The sequence below is a fragment of the Rhipicephalus sanguineus genome, chromosome 2, assembly GCF_013339695.2.
Source record: "Rhipicephalus sanguineus isolate Rsan-2018 chromosome 2, BIME_Rsan_1.4, whole genome shotgun sequence".
NCBI classification, from domain to species: Eukaryota; Metazoa; Arthropoda; class Arachnida; order Ixodida; family Ixodidae; genus Rhipicephalus; species Rhipicephalus sanguineus.
This window is the reverse complement of record NC_051177.1, coordinates 90,078,310-90,097,960: the sequence shown is the minus strand read 5'-3', so window position 1 is coordinate 90,097,960 and position 19,651 is coordinate 90,078,310. Positions and strand designations below refer to the sequence as shown.

The window sequence follows — 19,651 nt, the reverse complement described above, 5'->3', positions numbered from 1 at the left end:
AACGGAACAGGCGGGCACGCCTTACGTTGGGCGCGGAGGGGAAGCCCTCGTGTGTCGCGTCGCGCTGGCCGTGTGTGCAGTTCCTGCCGCGAGCTTCTCCTTTTTTACGTCCTCGCGCCATTTTCTGTCCCCGAATGTTGTAGCCTGGTCGTATTGATCGGGCTGCCTTGTGTGCGTGTGTGCGTGTGTGCGTGCATGCGTACGTGCGTACGTGTGTGTATATACGCGGGTATCCGTGTCATTGCCCAAAGGGAAGCCCGAGAAATGTCGAGAAGGGTAGGTGGGTATAAAGCTTGGGGACAGTAGGCTCTAACGAGGCCCGCTTGTTATATTCGGAGCGCTCCTCTCGTCTCGAGGCACATAAACAACAGGGAATGGTGGTATCGTGCGAGCAGGTCTTTTTACGGCGCGGTTCTCGGGAACGAGTGAACCGACCTCACGGCGTCATCCGTTCTGTTGAGGGCAGTGTTGTACTCGTTCCTCTAAAACAGGAACGAAAGCTCGTTCCTCGTTCCTACCCGATCTTGGAACGAGTTCCCGTTACAAGTTCCTTTAAAGCGAAAGGAACTCCTTCCAGTTACATTTCTGAAATTGGAACGTGCCGTTACATTAACGTTACATTTTAATTTTTAATCAAAATATAGCGCCGGGCACTGCCGGGTAATCCTGAGGCGAAATAAAGTGAGCAATTTAAAGCTCACGTCAAGCTAGATATATTTTACGAATTTGACATCGCCAACAGCAAGCTATATGTAGGTAAAATGGATGAAAGTGAACGCTCCTAGACGAATTTTTAGGGACCACCGGCCATACTAGAGACATGTCTGACTGCAGCTTTCGTGCTCGTCTATCACAAGTGCAACACATGTGGTACTTTCCACGTCAGCCTTCAAATGCGCAGTCAGAATACTGAGCTTCAGATATTCAAATAGATATCTCCCCACACGCATCAATATAAATAAGTGTCTTGCACAGGAAACCGCATCGAAAGGAACAATACTGATGAGTGCCGATTTAATGAGTGCCGATTCAATATTGCAATGTGACAAGAAAATAATGTCCAGGATACATATTCGCAACTTTGTAACAAAGTCCCTTGTTAGCACTCAGCAAGAGTTGCATCTCGATGTTGGTATCCGACAAACGAACCTGTTTTCTCACTTCGTTGGCGATGTTGAAGAGCCGTTCCTTCAGGGTACTGCTGTTGCTGCTGTTACAAGATGTACTGCAGTACTGCTGTTACAAGCAGTGCAGGGTACTGCCGTGTTGTACACAAATAGGAACAAAGTCCACCGATGTCGTAGGAGCAAGGGCAGACTCAGCTGGCGCAACAGCAATGTAGCGCTGGATGTACGGATATCCTTTATTGCATGGAAGACGCTATCGGTACGGCGGCTGTCGAAGTTAACTATAATAAAAATTATAGACCGATAGCCGCGGAGATAACTCGCATGTTGAAGAGATTCCTGCCCGAACGCAGCCACCGAAGGCACCGGACAGGCGCCACTGCAGCACCCGCGTCCACTGCGCCACGTTTCTCTTCCCCGCCATCCATGCAACTGGGTGTCCAAAGACAGATTTATCGATAGCTGCCGGCGGCATGCTCGAAATACTAAAGGATCGAGCCAACCGCTAAAGACCACGCGACGAGAAAAACATTCCCAGGAACGCTGAAGCTTCGCAGTCGGCGAGCGCGCGAACATAAAACCAATAAAGCGTCGGAAATGTACGCTGCACGCGGCAAGGCGCTCACTCACAAGAGATAGAATCAAACTGTAACTTCGCCTTGGGGCCTAAGACCATTCATGCGCAGTGGGAGGCCACCGCGCGTGATTTCGGTGGTTAGCACGTCGGTGCTTCAGTGTTGTGATTCTCTGTCCTCTGTCCCATACACGTTGAATACAAGATTCGCGACGATGATTCGTGCCGTTCGAGGACTCCGCGGAACTACGCGCAGGCGCCTCGAGTACGGTAAGTCGGCTCCATTTTCCCCTATGCCGACAAGGCCGCGGGGACTTGTAGCAGAACCACCCGAATACGAAGCGACACACACACAAAAAACAAGCTACTTTCCAGTTGGCCGAAGAAAAACGTCACCGAGGTAAAAAAATATAGCGCGCCGTTTCCTGGCGGGGCCTTACAATGGGGTTCGATGATTCTCGAATGTCAAGTAAAAGTTCGCCAAGGTGTGCCTGCACTCCGAAACTGCCCTTGATTGCGGTCGGACTGGCTGAGACAAAAATGTAAAAAAATCTGCTGTTCCTCCCGCGCATGGTCGGTCTCGGCATCGCGCGCTTCCCTGCGGGTTAAAGTGTCCGGGTGCAGCAGAGTCAAGTGACTATGCTGCCTGATTTGGCAATTGACAGGCTCGCGGTAGATTTTTGCGCCTCACGCGCTCGCCCATCTGCGCTGTTCTGCATGTTGTGCTACGTGCGTGTGCCTGTTCAATGCCGAGGAACGTTTACAGAGGAACGCCGCTGCCGTTTCTACGTAAACGTAACGAGTTACCGTTACAGTTCCACCAATTCCTCAATGGAACGGAGGCGTTACTTCGTTCCCCCCAAAAGGAGCTAGTTCCTGGAACGTCGTTCCTTGGAACGCCATTCCGTACAACACTGGTTGAGGGGCTCCGGGTTTTCTATCTTTGGAACAGAAAGTGAGCGCTTTCAAGGTCCGCCTGATTTTTCGGAAAAATGGTTCGTCTCTGATGCTTTTCGGGGCTGAGTGCTTCATGTTTCGCTTCTAAATAAGAACTTATTTATTATACATTCTCCACAAGTTCTATGCTATCGCTGTCACATATGATGATATCAAGAACAAAAAAAATTCAGGTGATGCACGAAATAACAAGAGAACTTAGAATGTGCTTTGTCTCCACAGATGCGCTTGACGATAGTGGTAGTAACAAATTAAGTAGCAATGTTTGAAAGTTTCACAAGTATTTCTAGAGATGTACTTATCAGAGCTGCATACGTAGCAGAAGGTGGTTGAAGGTGGTTGAATTTCCTATCTCTGATCAATGAAAGAACTGCTGAGGAACGGCTCAGAATAACTAGGAAAAACGAGTTCTGAAGGCGTTTTCGTTAAAGGTTACCGAGTCAGCTCGCTCCGAGAACCAATAAAGTGAGCTTGATGTCAAGCATTTTGGACAACGCGAGTGGTAGACAATATTTTCGAATACGTGCCAGCGATTCATGAACTTTATTCGCAATTGTTACTTCATACATATTCGTGCGCTAAAGATTAAGTCTTCGAACATTGCAAATATATCGCGCCCATGAGAAATCTCACGAAGACGCTAACAAAAACGTGTATATTTTTTTCTTCGTTAAAAAAAGATCTCTGGTATAAATATCACCACGCACGCAACTGATTTTAGCGATACCCCCCAAATTATGCATACGCTTCTTCCTTGTGGTTGGAAAGCCTTTCCATTACACATTAGCCGTATTTACTTAAGAGCGACAGGAGCCTATAGCACCACCGTCGGGAGCACACTGCATTCATGTAAACAGACGCGTCGAGCTACGAAGACGCATATCCTGTTAGCGCGTCAAACAGGGGTTGATCGAGAGGGACATGTTGACCCAAGGAATTTCGCGTAAATAGCTGGCGCGCCACATCTAGGGATTCAGAGGGAAGCCGGATCGGCCGGTCAACAGTGCCTCGGTAACGCAGATACAGAAACGCTGAGTGACATGTACTACGGTGCTCGGCGCTTAAGAGCACGAGTTGATGGGGCTAGCTTGTTCCACATAATAAGGTAGCGGCACATCGAGGACGAGGAACGCAGGAGCGAGAACTAAGATCGCTCGTCGCGTCTATTTTTCTCTTGATTGTGTACTCGTCTTGTATACGCCGCTGTCTTATATTCGCTTTTAAAGGGCCCCTAAGCAACCTCTGAAAATACAAACAATCGCGTTATTGTGTCCTGGCGTTTTCCGTCTTTTCGGCACGCTTCATGACGCCAGCAGGGTGGTTAACGTGACGTCATTAGGGTACGAGCTCTCGAACGATGCGTATACGAGTGATATCAGTTGTTAATTGACTTCTATACCACGCTTTGCCATGCAGTCGCATGCCCCTTCAGCCTTATCTCGCTGGACTATAGCACGCGATCAAATGATTTCACTGCGTATGGCGTGTTATCACTGCGCAAGCGGAGATAACGGCGTGTAGCAGAAAAACGCGGAATCCTGTTAGGTTCAACGCTTAGTACTGACATTGTCCACGTGTTTTGTGACGAAATAAGTGGCGAGGAGGAGATAGCGCATGTAGGAAGGGTCCATAAGGTGAGAAAGAACTCGTCTTTGAACTCGGAGTCGTTTAGGGACCCTTCGAAAGGTGTGTTGCGAATGCGATAGAAAACTAACCGGAATGCTTCTCTTTTTTCTCGGAAGTCCTTTTGCCTGACAATCCCAAAATGCAAGGGAATTTTGCACTATAGCGTGTTCCGTTTTAATCGCCGGGCAAGCGCCATGCTACGTTTAGAACGTACCACATGCGAGTCGCACGCCACGGTTTGGTTTTGATGAAGTGGCGAGTCGTAGCAGCGTGCTTGCTCGTATTGACGAGCTTGCGATTATAGGGCTTTTGGAATGCCGAAACAAGAACTTGGAAGCCGCAGACAGCTTTTGCGCCTTAACAAATAGCCTGGATTTTTTTTACTTGATATTTTATCACGTGGCGTCTTACGTGATGATCTTGGAGCGTACTGGCAAATTGTTCGTGACAGAAAACTTCAGCCAATCCTAATGCTGTTCATATCGTTACAGAGGGCATCCGTTGAAGAACACGTAAGAACAATATTCTTTGCCAGTTCGGCCTTTTATCTTTTTGTTATCTAGGTCAAATATTCATTTTGCTAAACAGTATTCACAGCATTTCTCTGTCCGCAATTCGCGAGTATACGAGGTGCAAAAGAAAGGCTTACATCTTATACAGTTTCTGTTCTGTATTATTTCATTTTGGTCCTGGCGTATCGCTGATTCTTCTTCATGTTTTCTTTTAGAGTCTAGCGTTTACCACGTCCCAAAGTTTACAGTACAATTGTGTGCCCATGCCTTTTCGCTTGTAAGAAACGATGGAGGAAAATTAAGTCATAGCGAAGGCATCAGTTGCATTTTTTAGAATATACTAACAAACAAATATATTGATCCGGTTACTTATTTCCCTGTAGTAAGACCTCACCACCGGCTTTCCTCAACATTTAATTGCATTATATGAATATGAAAGTTATAGTACGTAAAAAAATATCTAAAGCTGAAACTAGAGTTTGCTGACTACGCACACTAGAAAACGCGGTATTTTCTCGCTCCAAGCCTGTGGAGATTCGCAACAAACGCACCGGGATGTACCGCTACGTAGGTGCCATTTCGCTGTTTATCCCGAGACTTCCCTTTGCGAACCGCCGTTTTAAACCTCCGCGTTACTGTCCGTGGTCAGTGAAGCTGACAAAAAAAGAAAAAAAAAGAAAAAAAAGAAACGCTGATATTTTGCTGCGATTCAGTGACTTTGTCCACGTAGGACTGCCGAAGCCTTACGCGTGCACGAAAGAAGATGCACACACAGAGGGAGAGAGAGAGCAAAAGAGAAGGTCTAAAAGGGAAGTGCTGTTCAGAAAAAAGAGCGCCTCCCTTTCGACATATTTCTCCTCCTTTTCTGAGAGAAATTTAATAACGGAAACATAAGAAAAAAGTTCGAGACGATTAATAATGCTCTCGTATGAAACTCGCAGAAACATTTTTCTTTTTGGTACGCTTATTCCATTCTTTCTGTTCTTCCGCTCGAAATACCCGAACAGATAAAGCGAAAGGACGCAAGCTAACAGAGCTGTAATCACGGATTAGAAATGTGAGCGGCCGGAAGGAAACTTAGGAGCACGTCGTGGCAGCGCACCGCGGCAGCAACAGTGGCGCGTGGCAAATTGGATGAGCGGAGGTAATCCCCTTCTTTTTTGCTAAGGTTTTTTTTTCTCGTGCTTGTCCTGGCGTCACGACGCCTGGCTGCCTTCCGGCGCACCTGAAAAAGCGCCCGCGGCTAGCTTGGCAGGCGAAAGGCGAGTCACGATAACAAGGAGGGGAAAAAGCATCTCGGCGGCGGCGGGGGCACGGGATGGCAACATTAATCAAACGCATATCAGATTTATTCCATCGCGAGACTCTTTTCCCATGCCTACCGGCCGGCTCTAGGCAAATGTAATTGGTCGCGAAGACGATGCAAAGCCGGCTCGGTGCCCGTAGCGTCGGTCATTAGGGAATCCAGAAAAGCTCAGGATGATGTTACCGAGCAGACGAAGCCGTGCGCAGATCATTCGTGTGTAGGGAGAGCTGACTGCCTGGGTTAATCTCGCCAGTGCAAGTATACCTTGAGCATTCATTCATTCATTCATTCATTCATTCATTCATTCATTCATTCATTCATTCATTCATTCATTCATTCATTCATTCATTCATTCATTCATTCATTCTTGTAGAGAGATCGAGGTTTATACGACCTCGGCTACTCCTTTTCTTTAAGTTCGGCAGCACACACAAAAGAAACACACTCGCAAAAAAGCGAATGTCTACCCGAAAACAACAATGAACGAGTAAAGAAAGACATATAGCAAACTGAAACAATTAAAGAAACGAATTATGGCAATGGACAGTTCGTGTGGCAATAGTTCGCTTTGCAATATAGCGTTCACACGCCCACAGTATACACATCACTCTATGTAATTTATGTAATGTGAAGAGATGGTTATCCAAACTTGCTAGTTTTTCTTCTTTCACTCATTCCTTGATTCATATTTGACAAGTAAGAATGTTCTAGCATGTCCATACTCTAATTGAACATTAGGAGAATATATATTATACTCTCCTCGAACACAACGACAAAAAATGCACCAGTGGTGTCTTTGTAAAAGAAAAAAAAAATCAATTGCACTTGAGCGGTGGATGCCTTATGTGGATCTCTGTCGTGAAAATAAGCAGATTCAGTGTAAGCGCTGAATGGTCCCGTGTCTCTCTGCCTGCGTTGCGATGATGTGCTTCACGCTGAACGTAATGATTTCTGGCCACCGAATTAAGCTGTACCTTTTATACGTTGAATGATGTATTATTGCACTTAACAAAGTAGCAAATCGCCATAAAAGAAGCTAAGCCGTGCAAACACGGGCACAATAGAGGAGAAGAGGACAACAAAAACACTCACTATCAACTGAACTGACCATCAACTGCAGACATGCTTCTTTTATGATGAATCCTTACAAACTAGCTCAAAGTTGGGTCGATCAAAATTGCGAATATCCTACGCCGTGGTTAGAAGACTAAAGGACAGCGTAGCCTGAAAGAACGATTACAGTGTAAACACCTTTAGAGAGTTCAGGATATACCCACAACTACTCGATTCATGCGGAAACGTCGATCCACCTCATAACGCTTGGCTCAACGCAAAAAACTCACAGGGTCCCTTATGCATTCACCTAAGACGACTCGAATGCGAAAGCCGTTTTCTTTTTCTTCACAGTCGATGTATTGATCCTCCCCCGCCACCCTCCGAAAGCTTTCTGCCCCTAACGTGGTTTTGCACTGCCTCCGGGATCGGGGGCACCCCATCTGATTTTGCACTGCCTCCGTGATCGGCCCACCTTTGACCAAGCTGCGATGTCATGTGATGACGCCATCGTGTGACGTTACGGGCACGTGGCATCACACTGATGTCACGAAGACGTCATAACGGCGTCACAAATTTTGGCGATCTGTGACGTCATGATGACGTTTTATGGTGACGTCATTACGTGATGATGATTTCTTGCATCACTCGTGGTGTCCCCGACGCCGCGGAACGCCGACAGCGACGGTCAATTTGCGCGTTTGATGAGGCATCTAAGGCTTCCGACTTAATAACTGCGGCAGAGACAGCTACTCGCTGATTGCTTCGCGCGAAATCGATTCCCACAATGCGTGGGTCTGCCGGAATTTTTTCCTCCTACCATTTTTGTTCACAGGATGCAACGCAACTTCTGATTTTGAACAGCTCGAAGTGGCACAGCAGCAATTGAATCCAACGAACGTCCGTTTCGCAGTACCCATTGTTTTGTTACCTAATGTTAAAAATTTAGTCAACCCGAGCAAACGATTGTGCCATGACCGAAATAGCGCAACAGAAAGTATGGTTGACTACCAACTAAATTTGTCGCTTTCTGGTGTTCGTCAGTTTAGCTTATGTGATTGTTACAATGGAGGCAAAAATGCTGGAGGCCCGTGTTCTTAGATTTAGGTGCACGTTAAAAAACCTCAGGTGGTCGAAACTGCGTCTCTCATAATCATATCGTGGTCTTGGGACGTTGAACGGCAACTGTTATTATGTAATTGATACAATATGCGCCTCCCTGAAGACTATCGAAGGTTTAGCCGGGCTTATTTCCGAATAAGACCAGTGAACGTGCCAGCTCGTTGACAATCGCCGCACGAACTGCGAAATAATAAGGTCTGTGTCTGTTTTCTTCGGGGACGCTCATAACGGTAATGCTGATAATTAGGAATAAATTGCCCGCATATAGCTGTGACTGCAATACTTAAGAAATGTTAAGACGATCGGTCTAAGAGCGAGCGTCTGTTACCCTTTAGAACCGCTCACGAAAGGGTAAAAATGAGCATCATGACCGCACTGGACGATTTCTGGAGTAGTACAGACTAATCAATAGGCAATTCCTCCAGCCACGTTCGAGCAAAACATTAGCCTTAACAACAGCTGGCATTTTACCCCAGCCGCGACACGCTCCATAGCTCCAGGATTGCATCGGCGCGTATAATTCGGCGTGCCATTTTCAGCTCGTTCGGGGAGAACACCGCCTCGTTTTCTACGCACTTACACGGCCTTCCGCTAAATATGCATTTCTCCTGACGCCATAGAAGGTGCTATAGCCACTCCTATTTTGAGGAAAGGAGGGGAGCGCGGTAACGTTCAGGCACACCGAGAGCGGCGTGTCCGAAAGTTAGGTGCGAAAAGATAAAAAAAAAGCTATATATGACCCTGGTGGGACGGCGTCAGCGTTCCTTCTTCCAGCGTTCCAGCACCGTTGGGGTGAGGGAGCGAGGCCGCGTGTACGTGCTGCGCGGCACCCTCCTGCTCGCGGGCGGCTCCGCGGAGCCGGAAAGCACCAGGCGACCAGCATTAAACTCGTCCGTGTATATATACGTCCTACCACCACCGCCGCCGCTTCTCCCTCCGCGTGTGTCCACACAGAAAGCCCGCGTGATCCCTAGCCTAGTAGAGTTCGCAATTAGCGGTAGGGCAGCAGAAATCTTCCCCGCCTCTCGCTTCGTTCGTTGCCCACCGGGTCCGGCCATTCGTAACCAGGTTAGGGGGTTCGCTCTTTCTCCTTCGTAGCTTCGAGTGCGTACGTAGCCCTGATCTCGTGCGTGCGTCTATGGGTAGAAGTTGAAGATGAGAAGGGGAAGCAAACGCGACGACGGCCGGGATTCGGTCGCAGAGGCTGCCGACGACGTTTCCGTCGTGCTCCCCGAACCCCTCCCTGCAGCAACCACGAGGTGCTGACGAGTCTTAAGCCTAATGAGCGAAAAATTGGGAAGAAGAACGGAGGCTGAAGATGAGAGTGAGGAAAGGGCAGAGAGAAGTGTGCCTCGCAGCTTTCCCGCTACTTCGTATATATATATATATACATATATATATATATATGCACTTCGCGAAACCCCTGCGAGTTTACCGTTCGTTCCTTCCTCCCTCCTCCTGACCTGCCTTGCTCCGAATCAATTAGTGGTTCATCTGCCGGAGCGAGAGAGAGAGACCGGCGCCCCTATAATACTGTACGACTACGTATCGTGCAGGGTCCAATGCATCGGGAACGAAGCATCTAATATGCAGGCCGGAACGTACGCGGGCGTGCACCCGGTACCGAGAGATTGAGGCTATGGGATGGAGGAATGAAGGAGCGTAGGTGGTGAGGAGGGGTGGGGGAAGGAAAGAGTAGTCAGGGGGACCCTGCGTGTGCGCGACGACGACGTTATAATTGAGGCACCTGCCGGTTGAGTGCCAGGGGTGGCACTCGACGCGTATAGAAGCGAGCAGCAGTGGCAGAGCGAGCAAGATCTATAGGCGCGGGTGGCGCCTGATGGAAGGAGAGGCTGGAGGGGCAGGAGCCGTCTCGCCCGGCCCGACATCAGCGGGAATCCGCGGCGTTCATTAAAAGTAATTAGAAGTCGGGCCGTAGATCTCGACAGCTCGAGCCGTCTCTCCCTTTAACGAGAGGCCGCAGCGTCTCGAAGTAGGCGACGTCTCCCGCGACGCCCGTTTCGTAATGTCGCCGAGCGCTCGTGTCCTCTTTTCTTTGTTTTCGATTCCTTTTCTATATCTCATAGAGATGAGCAATCTGAGACCGGGGGTATGGAGCGACGCTGAAAGGAAAGTTTTATACTGAATTTATCCGACCACCGCTTCGTCCGAGTTCTCTTTAGCGAGTCTATTTTTAACGCACATTCGCGGCTGTCTTTTGGAGGACGCAATGGCTGAAAGGCATGCTTCGCGCTCTTTATTAAACTTCTTGCACTTTCTTTCCTCGACCTAAGGCAAGGCAAGAACAGCATCACGGTTGTCGTCAGGGTGATGATTAGGATAAAAAAAAAGGAAGAAAAGACGTTTAAACTGTCGTCTAGATTTCCTATTAGCGGCACGTACGCGGTATTAGCGGTACGTACGCATATATAAAGAAAGAGACAGGAAATGTTCAGGTAAATATCCATTTTTTTTGTGCGACTTTTGGAAACGAAAGTATTCACATTTAGAGAGAAAATACTGGAGGGTTACAGGAACATTGTTTGTGAAAAACAATCACAGTTTCGCCGCAAGGGCGAAGCAATGAATGCGATGGCAAGAAACTAATGCTATACGAAGTGAGGCTCGCCAATGGATACCCTCAGTTTGAACAGCGCTCCTGTTGCAAAGGCGGCCAAAGCAGCGAAGGAAACTAGCGTGCTTCAAGTGTCGAGCTGTGACACTTGATAGTTCGCGCTCATCTTCTGTTTGTTCGTTTAGCGGCGTCTCTTGAGATCGAGTGACTTTCGTACGCTCCGTAACATGAGCGCGGACATCACGGTGAAAACTTGAAACATCCCTCTTGCCCTCACCACGAGAAAACCGCGCGAGCAGACAACGGAAGGCCAAGGTTTTTCCTGCACAAATACAAGAAGAAGCGAGTGAGCTCGCCGACGACTTTTAAATGCGCCCGTCGCGCTCCTAGCGCCATCTCAATGGTAATGATGAAACGCTTATTAGCGCTGCCGTCTCTGAGTCCGTACAGCTGCAAAGGGTGTGTATATAATGCTCGCCGTTACCTACGTGGAGGATCTGCCTTTCGTGGAGTAGTGGATAGCGCCACTCGCTGCGGAGCAAGAGGTCCCTGGTTCGATTCCGCGCTTCGGAAGCATTTGTCTGAATTATTTTTCTTTGGGGCTTTTATACATATATACATACTTATACATATACGGTGCATGACGGCGACGGCAAAATCCAGCCGAGACTGTCCATATAATTGCTGTCGCAGTAAAAGAAGTATCAGTCCCAGGTGTACACACGCCAGTACGCAGAATTATTTTATTTATGAAAAGAATAGAAAGGAACTGTTCACGAGTTACATCTTCATGGAAGCTCGAACCAATTCGATCACCTTTCTACAAAACCACAAGAAGGAATAAAAGTACACGTATACGTAACACAACGCATAAATGTTAGCAAACAGCCCTTTTCTTCTTTATTGCGTTCCGCCAACAATCCGCAGGCTTTCTACAGCAGCTCGTCGTTCTTGTTGTCGTAAAGGATAAAAGAAAAGGCACGTTTGCTTCGTGTATATGTACCAATGCTACAAGCATAATTCACGCACTAAAACTGCCTTTACGACCAACTTAGGCCCGTTCACCGATAATCTACTGCGCAAACAATAAGGAAACATTCGGTTGGAGTCGACCTCTGATTGCTCTCTCGCAAGTCGGTGGTTTGTCGTCACTCGAAGCCGGGCACAATTTTCCGGACCTCCGTATACCAGCGGCGTGCAACAACGGGCCCTCCCCTGGGGCGAATCTTCAGGCGTCCAAGATTATGTCCGCGGGGGGCAAATGGGATGGCGGGCGTGCTGAGACATACAGGAAAAGAATATGAATATATATATCAAAGATAACGAAAGCGAAAAAAAAAAAGACACTGATTATGAGAGACAGAGCGGTGCCGAGCTGAACCTTAATGCTCTCTTCCCACGCTTCTGTTCTCCTCTGTCAGATGGCGCTCCTCGCAGTTTATGGCGTACAGACGAGGCGCAGTCCCGAAAATCTTGTTAGCCTAAAGGTTGTCGGGGGCTTCCCCTCCCTCCCTTCCTTCTGGCGTGCTTCTTTTTATTCTTCTTCTTCTTCATCTTGCACCGCTTTCTTTGAGACGCGAGGTGGCACAGAAAGCGGGCGGCGGGTCATTCGTTCAGAGTCGATCGACTGAAATGCGGCGAAACGGGCCACGTCGAGCGTGACGCACTCGTGACGTCACGGAGAAGCGAGCGCTCCGCTTTGATCGCGACGACGAGAAGGAAGTGTAGTGAGGTCATAGAAAGCGAGAGAGGAGGAGGGTGCGGGGGCGCGTCTCTACTATGCACGCACGCACGCACGCACGCACACGCACACACACACACACACGCACACACACACACACGCGCGCGCGCGCGCACACACACACACACACACACACATACACACACACACACACACACACACACACACACACACACACACACACACACACACCCACACACACGCACACACACACACACACGCACGCACGCACGCACATAAAAACAGCAACTCATTCTGCACGCAGTTATTCTCGGCAGTACGTATAGCTTGAGGCCACCCGGGCCCAGCTCAGTGGAGTTTCCTTGCACGATCACGACGTGCAAAGAAGAATGGAGACCCACCCCCCTCCCTCTCTTTACAGTCCCGGAGAACTTGAAGGCGCAGGTGTGCGTTTTCCACGAAGACTATATATAGGAGAATTCCTATACTGCGGGAAGCCTCTTTAGCCGCGATCGGCGCTCCGTGTATGTGATGGACTGCCTTAGAATGGAACCGATAATAAATAAACGAAGAAATTCATTTGTTCGTTTATTTATTATCGGCTCGCTTCTACGGCCGCCCTTGTCGAGTCTTCTTTAGCGACGAGAAACTTGAGGAGACAGCGAACCGATCAGTTTTTCACTGCGTCTTTAAAAAACTGAGAGTTCTTTGACATGCGGGCATCCCTTTATCGGCGTCACATGAAAGGATAACGGTGCCAAAATAACGGCTGAACGGATTGGTTTTCTTGCGCTGTTTTTTAGCATACATAAAGCGACAGAAGAAGGGTATAAGTCGTAAGCTGTCGGTGCACGTTTTGAAATGTCACTGCAACCGTTATATTTTTATATTGTCGTTGCCGTGATTTGTTTCGCGCGTATATTTCCTTAGAAAAGTTGGCCCAAAATCATAAACAATCAAAATGATAGGCAACAAGCCCATAAAGTGCTAAAATTGAAATTGTATAGAAAGGAGACTATCAGGCGCAAATTCTTTTTCCTCATAACCTTTCTTCTTTGTATATAAAAGTTACTTCCCCGACATGCATGCGAGCTTAATCCTTGTTCGAAAAATTTTCATTGATATGCTGTGGAAAGCAGAGAGATACAAAAAATATAACGACCACTCATTCCTTCATTAGAAAAAAAAAGCGCAGTAACACGAGGACAGAAAGAAAGAAACAACGGGACGGGCGCTGACTCGTTGTTGACCCCTTCATGGTGACCCCTCTTGTTGACCCCTTCATGGTGCGGAACTCGGAAGCTGTTGTGTCTTATCTAGGGAAGCGCATCCCAAGAGGGTGCAACTTGTTCATTGTAGATGTCGTTGATCTGTTTTATTCTATGCCTCAGGAACGTCTACTCAGTTGTGTTAAGACATGCATTGTAGACGAAAATGAAGCAGATTTCGTGGCAAGAAGCCAAATGTCTGTGGAGCGTTTTTTAGAATTGCTTACTTTTTATTTGTCCTCTACAATGATCGCGTGGGAAAATGGCATGTTTGTGCAAAGAAATGGGATTTGCATCGGGTCACGGATAGCGCCAGTGCTTAGTAACATTTTCTTAAGCTCTGTAGCTAAGATACTGGAGCGCAGCCTTGGCACTCATGTGAAAAAAGTGTTTAGGTACGTCGACGACTACCTGGTTATAATGGAGAAAGGCACAGCAGAAGGTGGGGTGGATGAAGCCATGAATAGATTTGCGGAGGCCGGACAAGACTTGGTTTCTACACGTGAAGCACCATGTGCGGGTGTGTTACAATTTCTTGACTTGAAATTGACGGTGAAGGATGATCATTTGTGTTGGATGTATCCTCCTCGCTCCGTAAAACCACTCTTGGACTACAAGTCAGCCCACTCTAAGATCATAAAAAGTGGTATAGCGGTTTAGTGTTTGAAGGCGGCGGTGTCTAAGTCGTGCCCAGAAGTTGCTCAAGAGAGCTTCGATTGGCAAGTGGCCAGGCTGAAAGGCGCTGGCTACCCGGCGCACATACTTACTCGGTCCTGCGAGAAGATTATTAAGTCGCTGAAGGAAGGCGGCAAGCAGCGTGATCGGGTGAGGGAAGGCAAGACAGCAGTCATGCCGTGTGTGCACCGCATGTCACATAGTCTGAAAAGCGTGGCAAAAAGGTACGGCATCGACGTGTTCTTTTCGGCGCCCAACAAATTGGGGGGGGGGGGGGGGGGGGGGGGGCATCTGCGCTTCTGTCCAGAGAAAATTGGAGAACAAAAAGGGGGCTTCCAGCGTGTGCGGCGTCAAGCATAGGGCTGCGTTTGTTCCATGCAAGATGGGGGTCGTATATGATTTGCCAATGTCATGTGGGAAGAGGTATATAGGGCAGACGGGGCGCTGCATTAATGTGCACCTAAAAGAGCATGAAAGAACAAGCCGGTCTGATAGATTGTCGCACATCGGGGCGCATTGCAATGCATGTGGTTGTGAGCCATGCTTTGAAGAGTGTACAATAATTCATCGTCATAAGAATCAAGTCGTCAGGGAAATCATCGAAGCGTATCACATTTGTAAAGAGGAAGCTTCGTGAATTAGCCATCCTTCAGTGTCATTATTACAAAATGAACTGAGCTATGTGCGGGCATCATTTGGTGACTAGACGTTCCTTACGCGCATGTTGGCGGTGTCCATGTGGCATATACATGCTGTAATTTGGCTATCACTCTAGTATTTTCGGTTGTCAATGTCACGTGACTTTCTGTACTTAAGTATCTGTTTTTTCGAATAAATTTCTCAGTTGCGAGTCAGCGCCCGTCCCGCTGTTTCTGTCTTTCTGTCCTCGTGTTACTGCGCTGTTTTTATAATGAATGCAAACCAACCTGCCCAAATTTCCGTTCTCTTAAACACTCATTCCTTTTTTTTTCTCTACGCAGGGCTTGTGAAAATGGGGATCCACTGCGTAGCGGGCCGCAAAGTTGCCGTCAAGATCATCAATCGAGAAAAACTTAGTGAATCTGTTCTTCAAAAGGTACGTCTCTCCTAACTACGAAGTTTTATGCGCGTCAAAGCGCTTGTTGCGTTGACGTTTCCGTGTACGCACCGCCGTGAGTATGACCAAAATACGAGACGGCGCTAAATCCTTTTTCAATTCCTCCCCTAATCTCCAGGTTGAAAGAGAAATAGCTATTATGAAACTGATTGAACACCCACACGTGCTGGGCCTATACGACGTGTACGAAAACAAGAAATACCTGTAAGTACCGTTTTATTCTATCGTAAAGATATTTCGTCCCTTGCCTTCGTTCCGCGAGTGAAAACGTTGGTTTCAGATGTCATTGTCCTGGCAACTTACGTTCGCTTAACTCCTGCGTCTTTGAAGTTGTTTAACACCTTTTTCGTAAGAGTAAAATTTACATAAATGTACTGAAGTTGGTTTACGTATGTCGTTGTATTAACCTTTTTTTTTTGCAGTTTGATAGAGTAAGAAGTTTTCGACGTGACACAGCACATGTTTGTAAGACTGAAGCAAAGAAAAAAAAGTCACTGCAAACGCCTTTTATTGTTGATACAGTAGGCGCTTGCATAGAAGCGTAACTGAGTAGCAATAACAGCAGCAACGTTTCGTTTCTAAAGTGCAACATGACCATCTGATACCATGATAAGTTCATCAAGACACATGGCACAAACAGCGATATTTTAATAGTAATACTTTGATTGAATCTGAGCGTTATTTGCGCTCTTGTTTTTGTTTTTCTGTGGAACACGCATTTGCGATCATGTCAAAAGTTAAATTACGAGATAGTTTCCATTCTAGCCTTGCATTTCTGAAGACATTGTGACCAGGCCCCTTTCCCTTCCGCCGCGTAAACAAATCATTCGGAAAGGTCCTAGGTGAAATAGTAGTTACAGAAATAATGCGGAGTTGTGTATAGTAGAAGTAACAATAATCGGCATTATCTGCGTTTGTCTGGTAATTAAATCGACCAACGTCCATACTTTTAATGTGTGCATATTCGAGCAGCGTAAACCGAATTTTATTTTCATTTCCGTTTAAACGTGCACATGCATTCAAATTTCGCAGCAGCAGGGAAGTAAGAACAGCTTCAAAAAGCTTAGTTGCGATATTTTATTTTCTGTGTATTCTCGTTGGTGCCGCGAACGATGAAGCAAAAGGGAACGAGAATTGAAAACAATCTCCCGGGCCACAGCCGAACAATAGCGCACATCAAATTTCGTGGCGCGGAATCACAGCGCCGAGTGCATCAATGCGAAGAGGTCAAATTTCCTGCTTTTCTCGAAACCGGAATCTACTCGGCGCTCAGGCAGGTTTACGAAACAGCAGTGATCCTGACATGTGGTTAACGGGTAGGCATAAGCAGAGAGAACTGGATGTAATCACAAAACGTACGCCGACGGGATATGTGCTTTCAAGGAATCTGAGAAGAGTCGTAAAGGGCCTGGACGTTGGGCGGGCTGTCGTATAGCAGATTAAAGCAACAACTTTACTCATGAGTGCGCTCTGAAGATCACACGAGGGACTGCCGCCTGGGACGGTGTTATATCTTTTCCGCAACGCGCACGTGTATTACGGGCCGGACCCGATACCGTAGACAGCCGGTAGAGGGGCTTCACGGCCGAGCAAGCCGAGCCACGAGCTCGGAGGTAACGTTCGCTTCGTTATCTGCTGCATCAATGCCGGACCGGACGGTGTGCTTCCTGGCGTGAAACTATTCTCAGCGCTACGACGGGTAGCCCATACAGGCACGGCGTCGTGTACGAGCCGTAGCGTGGCAGTGGGCGCCGGGACGAAATTGAACGGCGTACGAGGCAACAGCTTGTCCGTCGCCAAGGAAAGAGGGATGGAAGGAGAGGGAATGTCGGGGCGCCGTGTGCTGCTGTATAGTTATGACATAAAGCAGAGCGTCAGCTTACTGTCGCCGGAAGAAGCAGTCCAAAGAAAGCAGAAAGTATAGTGTTGCTGATTCTTTTTACTTCGGCATTGACTTCTGCGTGGTTGGTTCTGGCGTGTTTCTGGGAAATCGCTTGACGACAAGAAAAAAAAAACATACAAGGAAGCGTATGTGGTAGTATTATGAACTTGAGGGTCACTGCATTGTACCTCTGACCGTCACAAATGCGTGGCGGTGGCTTAATTCAGAGACGGTGTTCACTAAGGACTTTCGATGACAAAGTCGGTCTGTGGCTGTAAACGGTGGATCAGGATTTACCCGGACTGCCATGTGACGGTGTTTTCGAGAAACAGGAAAGAGTGAGAGAAAAGAAGCACCCAGTAAAGTACAACTGCACTTTAAACGCCATTACACGCGTCTACCTTATTCTCCGGTCCTTGTCTTCATTTTAGAAAGTTATGCTGCGCAAATTATCTGAAATGCACGTGCACTGGTCAGCCATGTAAGCCAAGAAGCCTAGGCACAGAGAGAAAAAAAAAATAAACGTTACATGTACACCGAACAGACCTTGACCTGCTACCGTACACAGATGTAGAGAAAGTGGGAAAGAAATAAAATAACGAAGGAAGATGATGACCGTAAAATTATGACAACTAAAGCATTTACACGCGTGAATAGTGCTGAACGCCCATTCGAAGTTGTGGTATTGTGCATGTCTTTGTTATAGCATACTCTGGCCACCAGGAGACACATTCACGAAAGTTGTGTCGCGTAGGTTTTTAAATATAGTTGGCATAGTTTTTTGCTATAGCATCTTAGCCAAGGATGACTCATCGTGAAGTATGCTCCTGTAAGATCAATTTCGCGAATTGGTCTCCTGCGTGTAGTTTATGTCAGATGATGCTTTTAGCGCCGGAGTAACCATCTGCCTGCCTGTCGTACGCACTAAACTGACAGGTAGTTCATGTATGCCAGCGGATGAAAACAGCGCTACAAATGATACTAAAAGGCAGGGTTTCACCTTGGTCTCTGCTACAACTTTACTTAGGGAACGGGTCTTTATTTTCGCGCATTTTCACGCAACCCCTCTCCATGGGAAAACGTGGTTAATTTCTTTTGAAGGAATACCTTGCTTCAGTTCAAGCGTACAAGCGTTTGTGCTTTTGCTAATAGTTCGCTGTCGCCTCTTAAGGTTTAGTTTGGATAGAAAGCGTTAGAGGTGCTCATAGAGACTGAGCTGGCGCTAGAATGTGTAGATGTATATTGGGACAAACACATCTACACATTGGGACAAATACCCAGCGCGGGCATTTACATTACAATTTTCGCTGCAACAAACGTGACAGCAGTCCCCTTGACAGAGGTCTCCGAAACGACTTGCTGCCTGTGATAGCAAAGAAAATTTGCGCATTTGTTGTTTTTGTCGTGTTCACTCCCGATGTGGCGCTCTGCTAGGTACCTCATACTGGAGCACGTGTCCGGTGGGGAACTATTTGATTACCTGGTCAAGAAGGGACGCCTGACGCCCAAAGAAGCACGGAGGTTCTTTCGGCAAATAATCTCTGCGCTAGATTTCTGCCACAGCCATTCGATATGGTGAGTAGTCCGCTGGTGATTAAGCCTCTCGCATAGAGGGTGGATGACCAGCAGTACATGGACGACGGTATATCTGTGCGAGAACGCTGCCTTCGTATTCAGCGCAGCAAGATGAATAACAATGATGAATCAAATTATTACAAACTACAGTCTGCAGCAAATGTAAACAACTAAATAAAATTAATAATAAATAAACGTAATAACCGTGGTGTATGTACTTTAAAATTGTACCGATAACTTTAGAAATCTTTAAGATCTCGGCGTGCTTTCTTTTTTCTCGCTCCTGTGCTGTTCATGGTCTGGTCAATCACCACGATCGAAAAGGTATAACTTTAGTTCATTCAGGCCTGCAAATGATGCACATCCGTGGGATAACAAGGAGAAATATTAAGATAGAATGTGTGATTTCTCTTCTGAAATTCAAGGCGACGCCAATCTTTTTCTTTCTTTCTTTCTTTCTTTCTTTCTTTCTTTCTTTCTTTCTTTCTTTCTTTCTTTCTTTCTTTCTTTCTTTCTTTCTTTTCTTTCTTCTTTCTCTTCTTTCTTTCTTTCTTTCTTTCTTTCTTTCTTCCTTTCTTTCTTCTTTCTTCCTTTCTTTCTT

At 47.1% G+C, this 19,651-nt stretch overlaps 1 protein-coding gene across 1 annotated transcript in view; it reads left to right on the top strand.

The window, feature by feature from the left end:
* LOC119383347 (serine/threonine-protein kinase BRSK2) overlaps window positions 1-19,651 on the top strand; it is a gene marked incomplete in the record, with an annotated part of 136,295 nt that overhangs the window by 63,149 nt on the left and 53,495 nt on the right. Inside the window, 3 exon segments of the mRNA XM_037651430.2 lie at window positions 15,478-15,572; window positions 15,712-15,797; window positions 18,910-19,050. Of these exon segments, the coding sequence (XP_037507358.1) occupies window positions 15,478-15,572; window positions 15,712-15,797; window positions 18,910-19,050 (322 nt within the window).